Source organism: Falco rusticolus, chromosome 3, assembly GCF_015220075.1.
Source record: "Falco rusticolus isolate bFalRus1 chromosome 3, bFalRus1.pri, whole genome shotgun sequence".
NCBI classification, from domain to species: domain Eukaryota; kingdom Metazoa; phylum Chordata; class Aves; order Falconiformes; family Falconidae; genus Falco; species Falco rusticolus.
The window spans coordinates 26,325,680-26,346,359 of NC_051189.1; the positions used below are offsets into that span (position 1 = coordinate 26,325,680).

Genomic DNA, 20,680 nt, shown 5'->3' on the forward strand with positions numbered 1-20,680 from the left:
GCAACACCTATAAACATTACTTACTTCACCTTTACCACATAAAACACTTTATCAGTAGGGTAATAATATGTAACATTTCTGGAAAAGAAACAAAAAATAATTCAGTTGAAATTGTATGAGAAATTTGGATCATTTCACAAGACAGTTATCTATATTGAAACTATTCTGGAGTCACAAACTTCTGGGAATGTTTTTAAAGATCTTTAATGCCTACAAATTATTAGAAACCTTGATTTTCATTTTACCGATACTTCCTTAGCAGAGCATTTCCTAAATTTATGTGACTAGAAATTAGCTTAGAAGTGGGAAAGGAAATGTTTCTAATTGCCTCCTAAAACACACCCGAGGTACTTCTTTGCAATTCTTGAAACTGAATGTCAGCCTTGTTACCAGAAGTGAATTTACATTATTGTCTCTTAGATACAGAAAACTATGTCATAGTGTTTCTAATTTTGCTTTTAGAAAATTAGAATCACATTAAAACTAAGTAAGGTGCAGATATTATTAATTAGATAGTTGCTTCAGATAAAACTGCAGAAGTTTACAAATCACTACAATTGTTTTTTACCTGATGGCATGTGTCTCTCAAAAGAGAACAGAAACAGGATGCTACATCCTGATTCTTTGAAATTTACTGGGTCTAAGATACTCTATATGAGGAAACAAATATGACACCGTTTAAAGATTTTACATAGTTTGAAGAAGAAAGATATATCAAATAAATTTTACTGTGAAAACACAAGTTGAACTTCATGAAAAAATTGTGTATGTTTTGTTGTATGAGATGAATTTTTTTCCTCAACATAAACTGACTCTGGAAGAAGCAGTTTCCAAACTTCTTTTCATCATCATACTTAAGGTTATTAGACAAAATATCTGTATATATTCAAGGCAAAGACGTATGACAAGTTGCTTTTTTAGGGGGAAAGAAAGAGGTTTTGTTTATGCAGTCTTTACCTTTATTAGATAATTTTGTCTAAAATTTCATTTTTTACTATCTTGGAATACTACTATTTGAATAAGTTTGCTGCAATAATTTTAATATCCTATTTTTTGTATTACAAAAATGAACACTTTATGGGTACATCATTACTCTGTTCAGAAGTAAGGATTAAATTTTTACAACTGCTTTTTTTTTTTTTCTTCCTGTTATTTTTTTGCTGATTCCAGAGTGTCAGTGAAATCTCTAGTAAAACAATGTTTTTCATCTGCAGGATGATAATAAAGAAAATAGTCTATTGCCTAACACTAAATCAGTATTAATTCTTGTAAGCGAAGTCTTTACTTCCAAGAACTGACAGTCAGAAATACCATAGGTTAGAAGGGCCACAGAGGTAATTTCATGTTTCCGTAACATTCTCAGTAGAAGTGTTGCTGAAGGCTTTACAAAAGCACAACCTCCCTACATGGAGGCTCCAAGGTCCTGACCCTACTTTGATTAGCTCCATTGTGCACAATGAGCTTTTGGAGAATAACAGTGGTGTGTTACATATCCATCCAAATCCTTCATATACACTAGTTGCAATACAGATGCTTGAAGTCATAGTTATATTCGCTATAATTAATTGCAAGCGATTATGTAGTTAAGATACTGAACAAAAAATAAAAAAAGAACCAAAAAATATGCAGTGCCTTGGGGAAGTCTGATCGAGTATATAGATCTTTTCTTGCATGACAGATGGCAAAAATTCCTCAAAACCACAAATCTGTTGTTTGGAAAAAGTTGATACACTGGCAAAATCTCCGCTGATAACTTTGGGACTACTATAAAAAAAAAATAAATCAACCCATTAAAAAAGATGAGCACTCCCAGAGACTGAACCAAAGAAAACATCCACATTGGTAAAACCACTTAACAGGCCTCATCGTTACAGTCAGAATTACAAACTATAACAGTGAACTCTGGGTGAATCCTCCATCTGAGGAATACCCAGCTGAGCCCCAGGGAGTGGCTCACTGCTGGCCGCCCCGGGGTACCCTCTGGAGCTGCTGCAGGATGCGCACGAGGCCAGGGGCCACCCATCTTCCCTGCCTCCAAGTCTAATAGTGCCCGGTGGCCTCCGAACCACCCCTGGGAAGCAGGCAGGCAAAGCTCCTGCTTCTTCATTTTGAATCCTACGTGTTTAAGCAGGCTCCGTGTGAGCACTGCACTGGGACTTCAGGTCTATCCTTTCTACTTGTGTGCCGCACTTTCCCTGGTTTTTCATGGTCAGTAGCCTAGCAAATTGATCTAGCAATCTTGTTTCCATCTGGCTGGAACCACTGCTCTATCCTTGATATCTTTCAAATGTGAATAACATCTTTTTTGCACCTATTCGGCCTGGCACAGAATTAAGTAGCACAAACTACAGTCCGGTGTGTTTCATGTTATCATGGATTATCATTCTCATTTCTTGGAGCTCTCTGACTGTTGCAGCAACTCAACTAACTTCATATATTCTCTGTTTTTGAATGTCACACTTTGGCATCCAGATATTTAGTACATATTTCCCAGTTAATTTTCTTTCTTGTTTTCCATAGATTTTCTCATGTATTATCAGCATACCATCAGTTTCAGTACATCTTAGATAATTAACTTGAGCACAGTCACACTATTTTATACATTAATTGTTACTCAGTTCAATAGCATCTTGGAATTTACAGCTTAAATCCAGATAAAAGCTGTAAACAGAAATAGTTGAGTTCACTATGAAAAGATAGCCACTCTGAACCAAAATAGACTAACAGTTCAGCTATTCACATCTCTGTACAAAGCAGTTTTGAAAGGAAAATATCTTCTGTTACAAAAAGATTAAAAGGATTTAAGATAAATTGCAGTGATTGCTCTGGCTGGAAGTTGGTCAAAACAGCACCCAGATGATTTTACAATGTGATTATAAATGGAATGATTGCAAGTACTTCATTGAATCTGGCTATGATAGAAAACCTTTGATACACATTTTGATGTATATTTGGTATATATGTGTTTGAAAAAATGATTTTTCTCTGGAAAATATTTGCTTTTTGCAAAAGAATATTTAACTCATTGCTGTAAGAGTAAATCTCAAGACTGTGTTGCACATAGTATTATTATTTTTTTAAATGAAAAAGCATAGTTATTTTGAAAGTTCCCTTTTTCCAATAAACTCCAATAACTAATGAATATTCAGAGCCAAAATAGACTGATGATTTTATTTTTTTATTTTCAGGAGTCATTTTTTCTTCTGTGAGATTCACTGTAAAATTTTAAGGTCCTTTAAACAACGTTTTACAATGTTGTTAACCTCTGCTTTCTAGATATACGATCAGTAATAGAAGCTTACACAAGAGCTAAGGAAATGGCTGACAACAGAAAGGACCCACTGACAGATAAAGACAGCCAGTATCAGTCTGCTTTCAGATGTTTGTAATCATGATATGTTAATGCAGTATTTATGTTAAACACAGTATCACATTTAAGAATACCCTAAATCTCTAATAGAGACATGGATACTTAAGATTAAAAAATAAATTTGAAAAGCATCAAAACCAAACTAAATTAAAGAACAACTTGAATTAAATAAAAAAGAAAAATGACAGCAACAGAAAACTTTTCTGGGAGTTTGCATATCTGACTAAAGAAGAAAATACTAGAAATCACACCAATCCACATCTCTATTCAAGCTCACTAAATTACTTTTAACCCCTCAGGAAAATACAGTTTGGTAAAAGAAGAGATGTTTTCTATTATCATGTGTATAGAGCTCAGATCTTGAATTCTGAATTTATTTCATCTAGCTACATTTTAAAGTATATAATTGCGTTTTAAACGCTGCGTTTATAGCAAACAGAACTGCAACATTAGCAATTTATTCCACAAACTTTTTATATTAAAAATACAATAAAATACTTGATTGAAAAATATAAATGCTATCAGCACTATGGGCCAGAGAGATTCTTTCTGCCACTGAGTAGTAACATTCCTTGCATATCAAAAATGATCATGATAGATTGGGCAACCTGAGCACTCACAGGCTGTGGAGAGTGACAGGACCTGTCCTTGCAGCCCAGACAGCTGGTTTAGCTATCAAGTCTTTTGTCCAAAAATACAATTATTGACTAGTCCATAGGAGAGCAGAAAAGCCTTGGGACAGAAAATAAATGGTTTCCTCATATGGAAAATTATTTGTTAGCTTAATTGGTGTTTGGTTTTCTCCTGAAACAAAGAGTTTATTGGCGTGGAAGTGGGGAAGGGGAAGATAAAGGGACCCTGTAAAACTACGCACAGTAAATTCCATTTATATGTCTATCAAATTCTACTGGTTAGGCCCTTAGTTTTACAGGTATTTTATGCAAATTAAATGCATGGAAAATCTGTGTGTGTATTTTTGCCTTCTTTATTTTTTAGCATAGCTCTAGTCTAATTATTTAATCTTTCCAGTTTTACTCAGATATCTAAAATTTTAAAATTTAATCTGGTATGTTAAAAAGAAAGGTATACAAAACATATGCAATTTCTGCCCTGTTTTGAGGGAATATGGATATCTAACATAGCCTCCATTTTTTATTATTTTGAATATTTCTAGTCACATCCTTAACAATGGAAGTTGTAAGAAACTATTATAGGATCAAGGAGGTATATTCATAATTATTCTAAATTATCAAATTATTATTGGGCATATCATGATCTTTTCAGAGCTCCCAAATTCTAAGCTTAAATTTTCAAAAACAATTGCCAATTTGAAACCAGTATCAATCAACGACAGCTTATATACAGCAAAAATATCAACAATGTCATCGTCCTGTTAGCTTGGATGTTTGTTAAACTCCCCCTCTGCCAGGGTTTCAAGAGGAAAAGTGGCAAGTGTTTCTGCTAGCAATCTTTGCTGCTCTGTGTACTGCTCTGCTTTGATTTTTAAGGAGACAAAAGCATTCTCAAAACACCATTAAATGTTTCAATCAACAACACAGGTCAAAAGATACCACATGTAGCTGTACCAATGACACAACTACTTACTGCAGGTTTCAGAGGGAAAAGGCAGCTCTTGGACACTTTTGCACATTGTGACAAGACTGAGAGTTAAGGAGATCTGCTTTCAATGTATTCAAACTCAACCTGTTCCACCTCCAGTGTTACAGCTCTTACCTTTTGCACATTCTCTCACACAGGTAACCCACAAGGTAGTACTTGATTCATTGCTGAATCAAAGTGTCTCAGCCTGAAGAACTGCAGCTTTTCAGGGTCTGCATGCTCCAAAGGCATTTCAGCTGCATCTAGACTATCCAAATCAACTGAGCGCAGGCTTAACTCTTCTTTTCCACAGCTCAGTTTGTCTTGATCTTGCTAACAGGTTAGAAGATCACCAAGTAGCATGCTAGTATGCTGATATTGCTAGTATCTTACACCAAACACAAAGAATTACGCTCATACCTAAGTATCTTACACCAAACACAGAGAATTATGCTCATACCTAAAACTAAAAGCTGATGATATAGGAAGTTTCAGTCTTATCGTCAATATGAATCATTAAGGGGGGAGTTGGCAAGTCCTCTTTGGTGTGCTGTATTAATCTGTATTTGGTATTCTCTTCTACATTTGGCTAAATAATCTTGTCACCAGTTCTGCAAAAATTTGAGTTTTTATCTGGTGGTTTACCTCTTTTACCCCAACTTTGTTACTTGTTGCTCTAATGTGTTACATTCCTAATTACTGACTATTACTAATTGCTGTATTATATAACTGGATTTCTCTGCCTTTTTGTAGGTCATTATTTTCTCCTAATAAAACAAATAAAATAAGCCTTATGATACTTTGAGGTTTAAATGTGTGTCAGCTAGTTGCCAGTCTCTGCTTCACCTTTGTTCCTAAAGAAAACAAGCATTTTTCACTATTCTAACTCCTACATAAATCCAGTCCCCTTTACTTTGGCATTCAATGTTTTAAGTTACTCAAGCCCTTTTCTGGTGGTTAGTATGGCCTGAGTTGATGGAGTTCTCTAATTCTTTCTTGATTCTACATTCATTTCACATTGATTGAAAACACTTCTAGGGCTCTGCATACAAGAAGTACCTTTTGTCTCTTTTCTCAGTAGAATAAAGCTTTTCAACTCTCCCCAGTCCATCCACTGGGCACATTCCAGTCATGGGGCAAGGAGAGAGGAATGGCATGATTCCTCACATCTTTTATCCTTCGTCAGCAGGGATTCCTGAATCTGAGCAGTGGTGAGCATGGCCAGGGGCAGGAGTTACTCACCAAGCATAGCACTATCAATTTGTTTGCCAGAGGAGCTAATTGCAGCAGCACCAAGCATGAAACAAGGCAGAGAGCTCTAGAGAGGTTGTATGAGGTAGTATGGGAACTGAACTCCAACAGTTCAACCAAATGCAAACAAAATGAACCCAGCAGGCTGCTCGCTCAGCTTCTCTGGGCTCCCACCTCAGCCCCTTCCTCCTCACAATGCATCTTGCTTAAGCACTTAAGAACTGAAACACTTAGTTTTTATGCAAAATTCTAAACCAGTCCTATAAAGATTCTTGAAGAAAATTATGTAAACCAGAGCAGTGTTGCAGACCCACTGTATGGTAAATTGCTATTTCCCCCCTGGTGGAACACTCGTGCTACTGTGCTGCTTTCCTGCATTACCAAAACTCAGGGTTTCCTGCACGTCAACATCTACCAGCACTGCAATTCAGACTTTAGTACAAGTTTACTAGTACTCAATATTCAGAAATAGTTGTTCCAATACCAGAAATACTTCTATCTAATGCCCACACAGTTTTTCCTCTCATGTCTCCTTAGATGTAAATATGAAAACCAAATATATTGCTTGCTTTCCTTGTATCTGTGCTGAAATCATACTTCAGCAACTTCTGCACTTAAGGAAGCAACTTCTGCACTTAAGGAAATAACTCTACTACACAATATAGTACCTTCCAAGCTCATGTATACAAAATAGTATGGAATACTTAGTTTTCAAAAAATAATGAGGCATGTATACGAATAATAAAAATACAATCTGGAACTTTAACAATCATGAGAAAAAATCTAAGGGAAAATCAATTTTATATTTCAGCAGCTTCTAAGAATACAGATGTCGGGAAGTAAACTTTGCCACAAGCTTCTTAATGTATGACTATGTACCATAGAATTGTATGTACTTTCCTCTAAAGCTTCTTGTGCTGACTTCCAGAAGTAGAACAAAACATACCCAGAGGTATAATGCTTGATGTCTATTTTCATATTTTAAAATTTAATGTAACTTTTACTGTTATAAATTTTGCTTTCTCAGCAAGGAAGGATATTTTTTCTTAACTCAAAGTAATCATGAGAGACATACAGTTGCTGTTGACTTCCATTTAAAGAAAGAAATAGAACAGAAAGGTAAAAGAAAATTCCATGTGCTACTTTTCCTGAATGTCACTTAGTGCCTACTCAATGACATTTTTCTCAGGCATGTTATGCTTGACTGCCTGCTTGTGCTAGCTGACAGGTTTAAAAAAATCAGTCATCATGTACCACACAGAACATATTTCAGTCAGCACTTGAAAGATGTGTTTCAGTTCATGATTCCAGAATATTTTTTTGTAGAAACCAGGTAGATAAATTGTACTTACTCATTTTCTGTCTCTAGATAATATAAGCACTTAATTAAGGGGAATTGAACCAGTGGTAGTAAAAAAGTGAAGATGGAACTCTCATATGGTTTATGAGAGTTACGGTTCTTATATGGCTTTGACATTACACCATTTTAAGTGTCATTTTAAGACTGCATTTCGAATTAATACATATGTGAATATTCGTTGCCTAGTTCCACAAGTTCATTGATGGAATAAATAACTCATTTTCAAATACTGCAACTACACTTTGGCAGAAGAGTAAATTAACTGTTTATTTCTGGAGAAAATTTGTTCGATGTGTGCAATAAATAAATCACCATATTCATAAAATAATTCCATTTATAGTTTTCCTCTTTAATACATTCCAATAATACTGAAGGTAAAGTTTTAATAAAAAAGATAAAAGATGTAGAGTGAGGCCCAATAATATGGTGTAGGTGAAATGGAAAAACAAGGGTAGGAAATGTTTCCTTGTGTAGTTATATTCTATCCAGCTCCTTCACATGAGAGCCCATTTATTCTCTTTACTCCATACCAGTCCTAACTTCTGACTCAAATTTCAGTCAAGCGTTGAGGGAGCAGGAAAGTTAGCAGAATAAGTCTGGTTATACATACAATACATAAAATAATATTTTTGTGGTACATACAATCATAACACTTACGAGGAGGTCTGCTCACAGTATTACGCTCATCTCTAAAAGGTAACACCTTTCAAAGCCAACAATGACACATGCGAGTATAATTTTGCCATCGGTGTCAACATAAAAGAAGCATCTAAACATGACAATACACCAAATCCCTCCTACACGTTAATAAAAATTCCTATGCCTTCTGTGGTAAACCCTACATTTGTAAAATACCCAAATAATCATGCAGCACTTCTACAGAGTTTTTAAAATATTTTAAGCCATTTTCACTGTTTTCTTTTTGCTTTGTCCGTTCTAACTATTTTCATTAATAGGGTTTTTCATTTTGTCATGGGCTTCACTAAAGTTCTTCCTGTTTTCCCACATTGAAATGTACATTCGTCTACATTATCTGCAAAACTGAAAATACTTTGAAAATCTGATGATTTCTTTGTCTTTGAATATTAATGGCTCAGTTTAGAGTAACTTTGCCAGTCCTTGCAGCAAGGAACTACATCCTGGAAGCAGAAGACTAAAACAGACTTCTCTTCCTCAGCCAGCTTTTATAGGTCAGAAGTCTCGTGTTTTCCACTTGCAGTCTGACCTCAATTAATGAAGTCTTTTAGAGGACACTGAATTATTTTTGTATAATAGAAGTTTAAATTGAAAATACCTTGATTATTTTAATTAACACACTGTACATGACATGACCCTGTTCCATATAGCAGGAAATTCTGGATAGTAGATTTGGGGCTATACTACTACATAACAAATCAGATCTTTGGCAAATTGCCACAGCTGGGATAGAAGCTTTTGTTCATGTACAAAATACCTTTCCAAGAAACTGCCACTATTAAACTAAGTAACACTACATCTTCCAGTTTTCAATAGATCAAGATAACCCTGTGTTCAACTATATGAAAGCCATGAACAGGTTTCAATACCTGTCATTCCATCTGTCACTCAAAAAACCTCTTTTTTCCTTCTTTCTGAGTTTTTAAGTCATGTCCCTATTGTTCATTCCAATGGATAATTACACTGCCACTTTTATTTTCTTTAACTTACCCTCCTTAAATTTTAATAATCAAGACAACTCTGTTAAGGGATTTTGCTGCATGTTTCCAATAATCTTGTTATAGACACAGAAGAAACTTTTACTGAAGAAACAACCTCCCACTCATCTATCACTTTCTGAAAGGATATTGGCTATTTCAGTTTAGCATATGTTGTTGCTTTTCAAAACAAAACTCCCTTGCCTTAGAATGATAATCTTGTTCCAGCCTGGAATCTGATCCTGCTACCTGTTTGTACTTGCTCATTTTCATTTGGCGATTCCTCTCTTCTACATCCATTGCACCTGTTAAGTTAAAAGAAAATAAATAAATAAATACACAAGCAGTCAATTCAAAATTTAAAGTTATGCTCATGTAAGTTTTAACAAAAAGAGATGAAAACTGATTTACTTAAATTACGGTATATATAATTTTATTTTCTGAATTACAATTGTGCAGCAAATGGAAAAGTTGTAAGAGGAGGAAAATAGTAGATAAGTATTTCAGCAGAATCTTAAAAACTGTTGTCCTATCTACACAATTCAAATGAAACTAACTTTGTGGAATAAATGAATGTAAATGAAGCACAATGTTTCCACAGAACAGAATTTTACTATTTCCAAAAGAGTCAAGAGAAACTAGTCTTTCATTTTAAAAAAGGAATGCAAAGACAACGTGCTTATGTTGGGTGGAGATCCTGGTTCAGCACTTGTTATAGTGTGGTATGCCAAATTACTAATGAAGTAACAGCCACAGGCTAGCAGACCTTCCGTTTACCATTTGAGCATATTCTTAGCATGCTCAAAACAATTTAAAGATATCTAAAGGAATGTTAAAGAGCCACCCAGTGGCATCGGCTTATTACATTCAAATGACACGCAACTTCAAGAATGATTTCAGGATTCACTAATCTTGGAGCAAATACTTGATTAGTCTCCGTTAGGGATGGGTTCTTACTTATGACTCGGGCAGCAGCTGGTTTCAACCAACTGGTACTGTAACACCACAATTTACTATGTAAAATCATAAGGAATTAAGTGCCAAAGCTGAGGTGGAAAGGTGAGAAACAGAAAAATGAGAGGAAGACAACAGCCCATAATGTTAGAAAAAGATTTGCAAACAAAATATAGTTTATCGTTATACACACACAGGCTTGATTCTCTTCCACTTTACACGGTACAAATCAATTCATTAGCCACAGAATGCTAAAAAGTATTCCTTTTGACTGACATTTGTCATAAATTTTCCATAATTCTAACACAAAAGCTGTCTAGGATTAAAATTTCAGAATCCCACTAGTCATAAACGGAAGTTTCTGAACATCCTATGTATTGAATAAGCTGGACTTTGTTTATGGAACTGAGATGGGAATATTAGTGTACATATAAACCTGATTTAAACTCCAAATCTCAGTTTTAAGTCATAATCTAACAGTAAAGTAGGACTTTGCACAGGGCCTCTGAGCTTTGTATTTTTTATTTTTTTTTTACAACGGTAATGGCAGTAGCAAATACTATCAGACCTGTCAGCTAAATCTTGTAGCACTTCACAGGAAATCTGGAAGGGAGTGAAAGGGAGTGCAATAAGGCTAAACTGTACTGTTAGCTATAAACCCTCTGGCTTCTGCTTTTTGTGTTCAAACTCTCCGTATTTACTGCCTGCAAACAACATGACTGAAAAGAATTCATCAAAACTTTTAAGAGAAATGAAAACCAAGAAAAATGAATAAAAGAGGAAAAAAACGTGTTTCATAGGGAGAAACAAAATGAGAAAGACAGCAGCAGATGAAAATTCCTGAAATAAAATACAGCTACTTTTTCCTATCACAATTTTCCTCAACCATTATAGGTCCCATAGCAATATTTGCCACTTTATTATTAAGATGCAGTGATTTTTAAGGATCTAGTTTTAAAAGCTCTAAAGATATATTCTATTAAAAACAGAAACTTTAAACTGGAAAATGATATTTTTTTCTTTTTCAATGACAGCAGTAACACATAAGTGGTTTTGAAGGAAAATAACTTTTGCTCAAAGAAAGAAATCACCCTTTGCTGAAATCACAACACTCTGCAAATCTGCCTGTCATTCTTCAGTAACGTAACAAAGGAATATTTTTCACCAGTAGGTAAACTTTGTCAATTTTTCTTATGAAGTTTTCTTATGAAATCATCACGTGTTCTTTGTCACCAGACATTCTGCAAAATTTCAGGAAATTACAAGTACTGATGAAATAATACCTCTCGAGCACAAATTAGAAATTTCACAATTACTTGTGAAAATATTCATTCTTATCTATGATCAGGTGGTAAAGTGAAAGTTAGGTTTCTACAAATCCAATTTCCGACGATCTGCAAAACCAAGCATTCTGAAATTTGCCATTGAAAATGGGACACATAACCCCTTGGTGTAAATCCTCTGTAGCAAATTAAACAAAACTGGTGGCTCATTTTAGTCTCAAGAGAAAAAGAAGATGGCAAAATTTAGGAAAAAAAATTCAATTCCCATAAAAATTAATTTAAAGAAAATCGAATTTGCTATGTATTTTTGAAACTGCCTTTAACAAGTGAGTGAATTCCGTTATATGCAAAAAGAGGGAACCCTGAGGGTGGTGTAAAGTTCATAATGCAGAAGATCAGCTTTGATTCTACCCTGCATGGAACTGACATGCAGAAAGAGTGTGCAGGGTTACTGGCTGCTGCAGGCTAATATTGACGTAACTTAAGCCAGATGCAGCCATGATCGGGATGAGAATAGGAAGGTTGGGAGAGTGCCACGGCACTTCCCGTTCATGTGGTCCAGCATGCACAAGTGTCACGCCAAGTGGTGGAAGTGCAGGGCTACCATCATCTCCACTGCTGCTGGCAAATCTGTACTTCGCTGAAACCTGTCTGGGAGTTCAGCGGGAGCGGAAAGCACTTCCAGGGAGCTCATTAACTGTCCAGGTGCACTAGGAAGCTCCAGCTCCTAACATGATTTTGGTAACCAAGGCTGAACATCAGTCCTATACTAAGGACCCCCCTGTAATCAGGAGGTGTATTGGAGTGTGAGTAGGCAAATCAGAAGTAACCTGGACCTAGCTATTATCAAGAGTGGTGAAGATGAAGAGGTATAAGCTTTCACACTGGTAGCACAAGGCTGACTGAGCACTTGTGTTATTCAGGTCCTTAGCCAGAGCCCAGCACCACACATTTTCAAGACCACAGAGACTGGTACTAGAAAAATTAAAGATACTTCTGACATACTTTCATGCATTGCCACGTTGTACATGTGTATGCAACCAAATTCTGGCCAGGCGAAAGCGAGTTCATTTGTACCCTTCTGCCTTAACACCCTTCCAGAATTTTTGCTTCTAGACAGCAGCTGTCTGTGCCTCCAACTGAAATGTCCAGTGAGACACCCAAACTTCAGCCATAGGAATACAAAAAAATTAAGAAAGACTGATGGAAGGACAAAGCCTTGTTTTGCTCATCAAACATAACTGGGATCATTACACTGTAGGCAACACCTTGGAGTTCTGCTTATCTTGAACAATTATCCAAAATTAAAAAGCCCGTGGCCTGAACGTGGCTCAGAGGAGTTTTCATCAGCACAAGGAAATTCCCAGCTGACGAACAGTTAGTGCTGATTTAATACCAGCCATTCTCCATATTTTCAGAAGAGAGTGTGCTGAAGGAAATCAGCACAACTACAGTGCGCAGTCCTGAAATGCCAGCATAAGGTGCCCAAGTGCTGTGCACAGCGACCTTGCAACCTGCCCTTGGATCTGCAAGGACTGCATGGAGACACTAATCTGTGCGAGGGCTTAGCACTTTAGTGCCTAAGTATCTTAAGCCTTAGGCTGCACAAATTGGAGTTTAGCCTTTGTTTTTATCTATGCAAATGTAAGCAGCACATAAGGAGGTATAAGTAAAAGTTTAACTACAGGATATTCTGTAACAGAAGATAAGGAAACATCTCAAGACACAGACAAAAAGGGTGACTGGAGGCTGCAGGAGCAAATCAGGAAGAGACCCCAGACACTTCACACAGGATTAGATGAGCAGAAGTGCCATTAGGAAATCAAACAACCTATAAAGACTATAAAGGTCAGTAACAATTGACAGGTGGAGCCCCTCTTCAGAGGCACCCAGCTCGAGCTGTAACTACTGTTGCATACTAAACACAGTAAAAGAAGGAACTCAGATTCTTTTATTAAAGCAGAATTTAGGGACAAGCCCTGTTGAGGTGGCACCTGCGTAATTCCTGCGATGGTCTAGGTGGCAGCTGTATAATTCCTTCAACACGACTCAGGACAGGCACTGGAATCACAGCTCCAGCTTTGAAGGCAAACCATTATCTTCATGTTTTGACTTGAAATAAGATAAGCTTCAGCTGCTTCACCATTAAAGTTTTCCTCATAACTGAAAACTAAATGTTTGTTTCATCCTAAAAATGTTAAGGGGCTGTAATCAGTGGTGTAGTTAATATCTAACTTTTCCTGACCTCAAGTGCTGATAGAGTCACATTTTCACAAAGAGATAAGCAATCATTTAATTCAGCCTGGAGCTAACAACTATTATTTGCTCTTTAGGTCAAATATTGGTTGTTCTTAAGGGTAAGAGTCTGGTCCACACCAGAGACAAAAAGGACATCAAAATGGCCTTATCACCCAGCTCAGCCTAAGGCAGACCTATCTATTTAAAAAACACAAATAAGAACAACTGGCATCTGTGTTCTTTCTCTCATTGCCTTCTCCAGTGGGAATTACTAAACTGTTCTAGCTACTATAGATACTGGTGATGATGATGTGTTTGGAGAAGGAGTTTGCTGTACAGCGAGGCTTCTGAGGCACAGAGACTAAAAGGGAAATCTGGGGTATGGAAGTAGAGTGGAATTTCTCTTAAAATATTAGGACAGATTTAGTTTTGGATAGGCATGGACAAGAGGGATACAAAATCTGGGAGGCACAGCAGCTCAGGCATTGGGGGGAAACTAGTAATGAGGGAACTACAGAAACATTGAGATTTTGGAAGTCAGAAACCTGTAACAGAGAGGAAAAAGGCAGTATGCAGGTGAGCACACTGTGCCTGGAGTGGGGAAGACAGAACAGAATTCTTGAGGTGTATGAGAGCCTTCCTTAGCTGATGCCGGTCTCTTCTCATTTCTTACCCTAATATGACTCCTTCAAAAAAAGCATTTGGGAAAGCCTTTTCTTAGTTTCCATTTCCTAGTGTCTGTTTTGAAATCCCCAAAATGCATCAAAACTGTGATCCAAGTCCCTGGTACACATTTGCTTAAACATAATAGATCAAGGAATTTAAAGGTCAAAAACATGAAAAAATTTTGAATAAGTCACCCTACCTGTATCCCCATTCTCTGGATCTGCTTTCTTTTCTTCTATAAACAAATGAAAGTAATATGTAAAACAAAAAGGGGAGGAGAGAGAAAATGCAGAAATAATAATAAAAGTAATATAAATCATGCATTAAAAATGAAAAGTGAAGAAAAACCACCAAATTAATTTAATTTGATGAGTTTAGTCAACCAACCAAGTATGGTGCCCTACATCCAGAGGCATATTCACTGCATGCTCGTGTATACATTTGTGCACTCTTATTGAAGACTTATTGGAGGGAACTCAGGGGTATTTTGTGCACTTCCAGAATCATGAACACGCTCAACACAAAAGAGAGCAAGGCAGGTGTCAGACATAGTTACTTTACAGTTTCCTTCAATAGGATGACACAAAAATAAAAGTAAAAAATCTACTTGTGCTGTATGTTTTATGCAGTGCACACACAATATGCAGTCTACTGGTTTAAGCATAAAAATTGAATGTGTCAGAATGGTTTTCAGTAATTATTTTAAATCTTCAGTGGTTTAATCAATTCTCATAGCTTCTACAGGTTAAAAGGTTTAATAATGATATTACTGTAGCTTGTCTTAGAGTTAAAAAATGATGAAGAACAAAAGACATTAACAGCAATACTCAGATCATAGTTCATGCACTTAAATCCAGCTAACTGATGCCAACAAATATTCTGAATGCATATCAAAGGTTGTAAATGGCTCAGGGCATTCCTCTATTACAAAGAAAGAAAATACATTGGATCCCTATCAAATACTTTGGCAGGCCATAAATACTGCACTCTGAAATCCAAGTTTGGTAATTAATGCAAAAGAATTTTAAGTCAAATGAAATTTACTTTAATTAGAAATCCATTAACTTTTAAATAGACTCTCTGTTTCTTTTTCTTACTGTAAGCCAAAATGATATTAAATTCAATTAAAACAATCCCATGAATATGGAGCAACAACCCCCAAGCTACAAACCAAAAATAGCACGCATTTTTAGAATTAAATATTTTTCCAGAATTATTGGTTATTGAGGGTTGCTCATGAAATTGTGATCTACTTTATAGTACACAGAAAGAAGAGGGAAACAGCTGTTATTTTTTAAGGAAATACCATTTTGTAGTTGGGTATCAAAGCAGAGGATAAAGTCATACTTAAGAAGAAATCATACTGGAGCAAAGTAGATGTATAAGAAAGAAAAATATGCTCCTGCAGAGAGCATAAATAATGTGTCACACTTTGATAAGATCTGGCATCCCATCCTGTGTGGGATCAAGGCTGCTCTTCTGCTGGCAATTCCTAGTGGAACTGTTAGGCAAATTAATGGGAAACAGATATGGCAAGTCATAAGCCTACACTTTTGTAAACCAGTGGGTACCAAAATGAAACCTCTCCCATTCCCTGGCCTCTCCTGCCCCATATTGTGCACAGTTTATAAATAAGGCCTTTTGAATTCTTCTGGTTTGGCATTTGGGTAGCCTGGCCTATATTGTCTGTGTGGGTTGTGGATACTGCTAGGAAAACAGCAGAAATAGAGATAGTTGTGTTTTCTTTTCAAGCTTTCAGTTATATTTTTTTTAAAACTGCTATCACCATTATAAACACTACAAATACCACACTGTCTTCTACTGCCTCATTACTCTCTAAAGCAGAAAGAGATTTGATAACAATACCACTGATTCAATATAACGCAAAATAGATGAAAATGAAGTCAGTTTTTAAAATACGCTTGAGTTTGAGCTCAGATAGAATGATGACATTCCTAAATTATTTCATACCCATGGTGAAAAGAAATCTTTACTTTGCCTGAAATATCTTCTTAATACAGAAATCTAATACTATACGGTAATTCCTTTTTTAAAATGCCTAGAAGTCCATTCATTGACATGTCTGTTGTCTTTCCCCTATGAGTCTTTAAATAAAGACATTGTCAAAATAAGGGAAAATTGAAACCTGCCCGACTTTCACTTGTTCTTGCTCCATGTTTAAAAATGATATAGAAAAATATTTCCAAATTGACTTCTAGAAAATAGTACCATAGTATTAGCAAGCATTAATTCTATTAGGTTCTTGAATTTTAAAAGTGTAACTGAAGTGCTGTGACATTTATTATAAAATTCTACAATAAATAAATTCTCTAGATTTTTCCAATCAAGGTCAGCATAGTGGGTCCTACTCTCCAAACTGAGGTTTCAATTGCATTGTAAAGAACTGTCTGAAGAAGTATTAGAAAGAACAGAAGACTGAATTGAGTAAGATCTCACTTTGGTGGGAAGCAGCAGAACTGAACAATATCAGTATTATCCACTGACCCCATAAAACAATGCTAACTTCTCAACAGAAAAGATTGTCACAGCAGCTATGGGCCTAGTCATCACCTCTTAAAAGAATTCAGAGCAGGTTCGGAATGTTGATGCTAAAGTAATTAATGCTTTTGGTTCCCCCAGTTATTAGTTGCTCAAACTGAAAAAGCTATAAAGAGACCTAGTATCTTGAAAATGCTGAAAATCAATAAATCACTTTAAGATTATTTTAAAATGTTTCAAACTGAATAATACAAAATTACAAAGGCACCAGTCATGCCTAAAAATCTTTGTCTATTTCTATTTAAATGATTTCTTCAATATCATCACATTAGTCAATATTTTTCTACATCCCTTGAATTAACCTTGGTTTACAAAGTGAAAAGCATATACTGTATCCTGTGGCATAATTATCTCAATTTAAGAACTATATTTTTTCAGAATTAAACAATTTGGAGAAAAACATGAATGCTTTCATGAAGGAGACATTTCTGTACATTACAGAAAATAGCAATACGTTTTCAGCTTAATCAGAATATAGGGATATTGAAGTTCATTGATGAAATACAGAGATGAACTATCGGGATAGAGTGATTGAAATGGTGAGAGATCCTCTCTCAAGACTTCTTCCACCATGATAGCTGACGTTGCTATTATAATGACCACTGACATTTCATAAAATATTAGACAAAGCCACATCCCCTTGGTCTTGAAATGGTCTATCTAACAAGTACTAATATATATAATGGGTATCTAACAATCTGACTGTATCTGGAAGATATGTATCTGCCACAAACTGGAGGTTAGAGCCTGACCTAATTAGAGTTAGGTTGTCTCTTGAACTGTCTCCCCTGCAATGATTTTTAGCTGTCCAGGGGCAAGTTCAACAGGTTGGTACATGATAGTTCTTTCATCTGGGATCCAGAACAAAAAGATTTGCATCAGCTCAGGCTGGGGCCTAAAATAAACCTAGACTTCCTTGCTTTGAACGAAAGAAGTTGCAGTCTCTAATGCTGGAGGATATACATCTTACTACAACAGGCAGACGTGGAACCCCTGTTTGTCTCTGAATTTAGGTATAAGACAGGAAAATGACATAAAATAATTTATGCTTCTATTTTTCATATTTGCAAACACTGAAAATTAGCAATATGACTAGCAATTGTATTTATGGAGTGGATAAATTAGCTTCTTAAGGACTTTATTGAAAATTGAGCCTGGTTTTTCAAAGTAGTGCAAATGATTAAATAACATTTGATTTTAAAAATCAAATGTATACATAGGACCCTAACTTTTGGTAAGTACTTTTAAAAATGCTAGCCAAATTTCTTACTAGAGATTTCTCTTGAAATGCTATTTATTAGAATACAGGAAAATAAATTTTACACTGAAAAATAACCAAAAACTTGAAACAAAAATCTTATCAAAACAGGCAAAGGAAACAAGATTGTCTCCTAAAAGCAAAATCTAAAAGTTATGTGCTTTGATCAAAACTTGTCAGTTAAAGGTTTTGCATTCAAAGGATTACATTTCCTCCTATTTCCAGAGCCATTCAATTCCAATTCCACTTTTAAGAAATTAGCTCTTAATTTTGCCATTCTGGCTGTCTACAGTGTAAAACATATAACTGCCTAACTGCTACAGGTCTAGCACAATATCGGATGATGTGTGATATAAAAGGTTGTTGAACTTTGCTTCAGGGCTGTATGTCCAATGTGTGGCAAACATTAAAAAGTTATCGTTGCAGCAAACAAAGCCTTTCCAAGAAGTCTGTGATCCACATCACAGTCTGAAAAGAATATGGCTGACACCTTCAGAAATGTGGAACAAGAAAACAAATTAAAGGTTGTTTAAGTGTTTTTGTATTGTTTAAATGAGATTGAAGCATTAATAACTGCCCTTAAAAGGGAATGCTAAACTGAAGACAATTCCAGTTAGCCAGCATCCTAGTGGGGGAGCATGCCTTTGCATTCCTGTTTTCTATTTGAGAATTGCTTGATGGTTTTCTTGGGGCTTTTTTTCTTCTTGGCTTCAAGCTTGACACACTAAACAAAGACTAAAACCCAGAGGACATTTCTCGCCAATTAAACAATTTTTTATCACAATGCTTAAACCATGTTAACAATGTTACTTTGGATTATTTGCTGAATACATGGCACTGCTTAGTAAAAGAATTTAATAAGATGGTGTGGTGATCTAAGCTAGAAAGTTAAGGAATCTCTAGAATCACAGGTTCATAAATTGACAGGGTCAGCTCAGGTCTTCATCACTAGGGACAGACGAGTGCAGCTGGTAAAGGACAGAGGCCTTTTGAAGCAAGGTGGGAATATTTCACACATTTATTGAAGTAATCATTAGGATTATGACCAGCTTTTATTTTATGGTGTTTGGATTCTTTTCCAAAGTGATTTTTGCCGGGTACTCTGTGATGTTTGTCCATGCTGCCTCATACAAAGGTGTACATACATTTTGGGGGGTCTTTGAAAAATACTGAGCACTCACATGGAAAAAAGGAAGAAAGAAAGAAGCAGGAAGACAAGTATTAGACGAAACGCCCCATTTCACTTCTCCAAAGAATTCTGGCACATCCTCCCTGTATGAATGATATGCAGTAGAACTTGGAAAGGCAAAAGAAAAATATCTGAGGGATCAATTGGCCCTTACATTGTGTACTCATAAAAACCCATTCAGATCAGCCATGCTATAAACTCTGCTTTGTTTTCTGAAAGCCTGAGCAGTCTTATTGTTAAGTTCTCCAACATCCTGTTTCCCCAAGCATGCAGGATCCTCAGTGTTCCCACCACTGATATACTCCACAGTATAAGAACAGAATAGTTCACATTCTGCTATAGCCACTTGAAAACATAGGCACAACCATTTGAGGATAACTATGGCTCTGTTTCCAGAAAAGCGAACAGCTATTAATAGAGATTCTTTAGCAATCCTAAGAATGCAAGACATCTTTGTCAGCATCTCAATAATGAGAAATATGGTCAGAGATGTAACCAAAGCACACAAAACCAACAGTGGTGTACGCACCTGCATGTAAGACTCAGGAGAACTACACATTCAACTAGCAACCTTTACTGATAAAAAAAATACATGTAATGCTATTGTGTCTTTTGGGCAAATATACTCTGATTTTTTAATTATATAATCCGATATTTTTACTATTTTTCATTCAGCAGACTGAAGATCAGCCTTTATTTATGTGGTTCAGTACAGATGGTTACTTTGGGCACTGTTTTTTGAGGCCTTTGGTTTCTGGTTTTAATTCTAATCAGAATTAAAAATAAGGACAAAGAGCCTCACAACCATCCAATATGATACATCTATTAGCATGCTAAGTACAATTAAACTGAATTTGGAGTTTACCTATCCCTTTGGTTCTTGTTGACCAAATACAGATTTAGACTCTTTAAATGTCTCAGTCACAGTCTAAGGCATCAGATTTTAAACACGCCTGTCTAAATTTCACAGAAGCCTTCAGAAATGCACAAGTCATTTAACCATATTTCTCCTAAAATGTTGCACATTCCATCCAGAAATTTCTTTTCCACATAAGAAAGATGGAAACAAAACAAAGCAGCATCCTTTCTTTAAAGGGAAGTGTGTCACTGAATACTGACTATAAGAATAAATTAAATATAGAGGGGTGTCATGTTCTGCTTATAAAGGGTAAGTATATAACAGTAGATTCACTCTTGGAAGGCTTGAGAAACCTCATGATATGGTAAGATAAGAAGAAATCTAAATAATTGTGCTCCTTGTCTTCTATTGCAGTTGATCT

The 20,680-nt window shown here is 35.9% G+C and overlaps 1 protein-coding gene across 47 annotated transcripts in view; it reads right to left on the minus strand.

Moving 5' to 3' along the window:
- RIMS2 (regulating synaptic membrane exocytosis 2) overlaps positions 1–20,680 on the minus strand; it is a 340,243-nt gene that overhangs the window by 86,815 nt on the left and 232,748 nt on the right. For 27 of the 47 annotated variants that reach the window (XM_037381119.1, XM_037381125.1, XM_037381115.1 and 24 more), the window contains 2 exons: positions 14,594–14,629; positions 9,458–9,558 (listed from right to left, as the gene is read on the minus strand). In XM_037381119.1, the coding sequence (XP_037237016.1) occupies positions 9,458–9,558; positions 14,594–14,629 (137 nt within the window). The remainder of the gene's footprint in view (positions 1–9,457; positions 9,559–14,593; positions 14,630–20,680) is intronic. The other 20 variants (XM_037381121.1, XM_037381127.1, XM_037381126.1 and 17 more) reach the window with 5 other exon arrangements.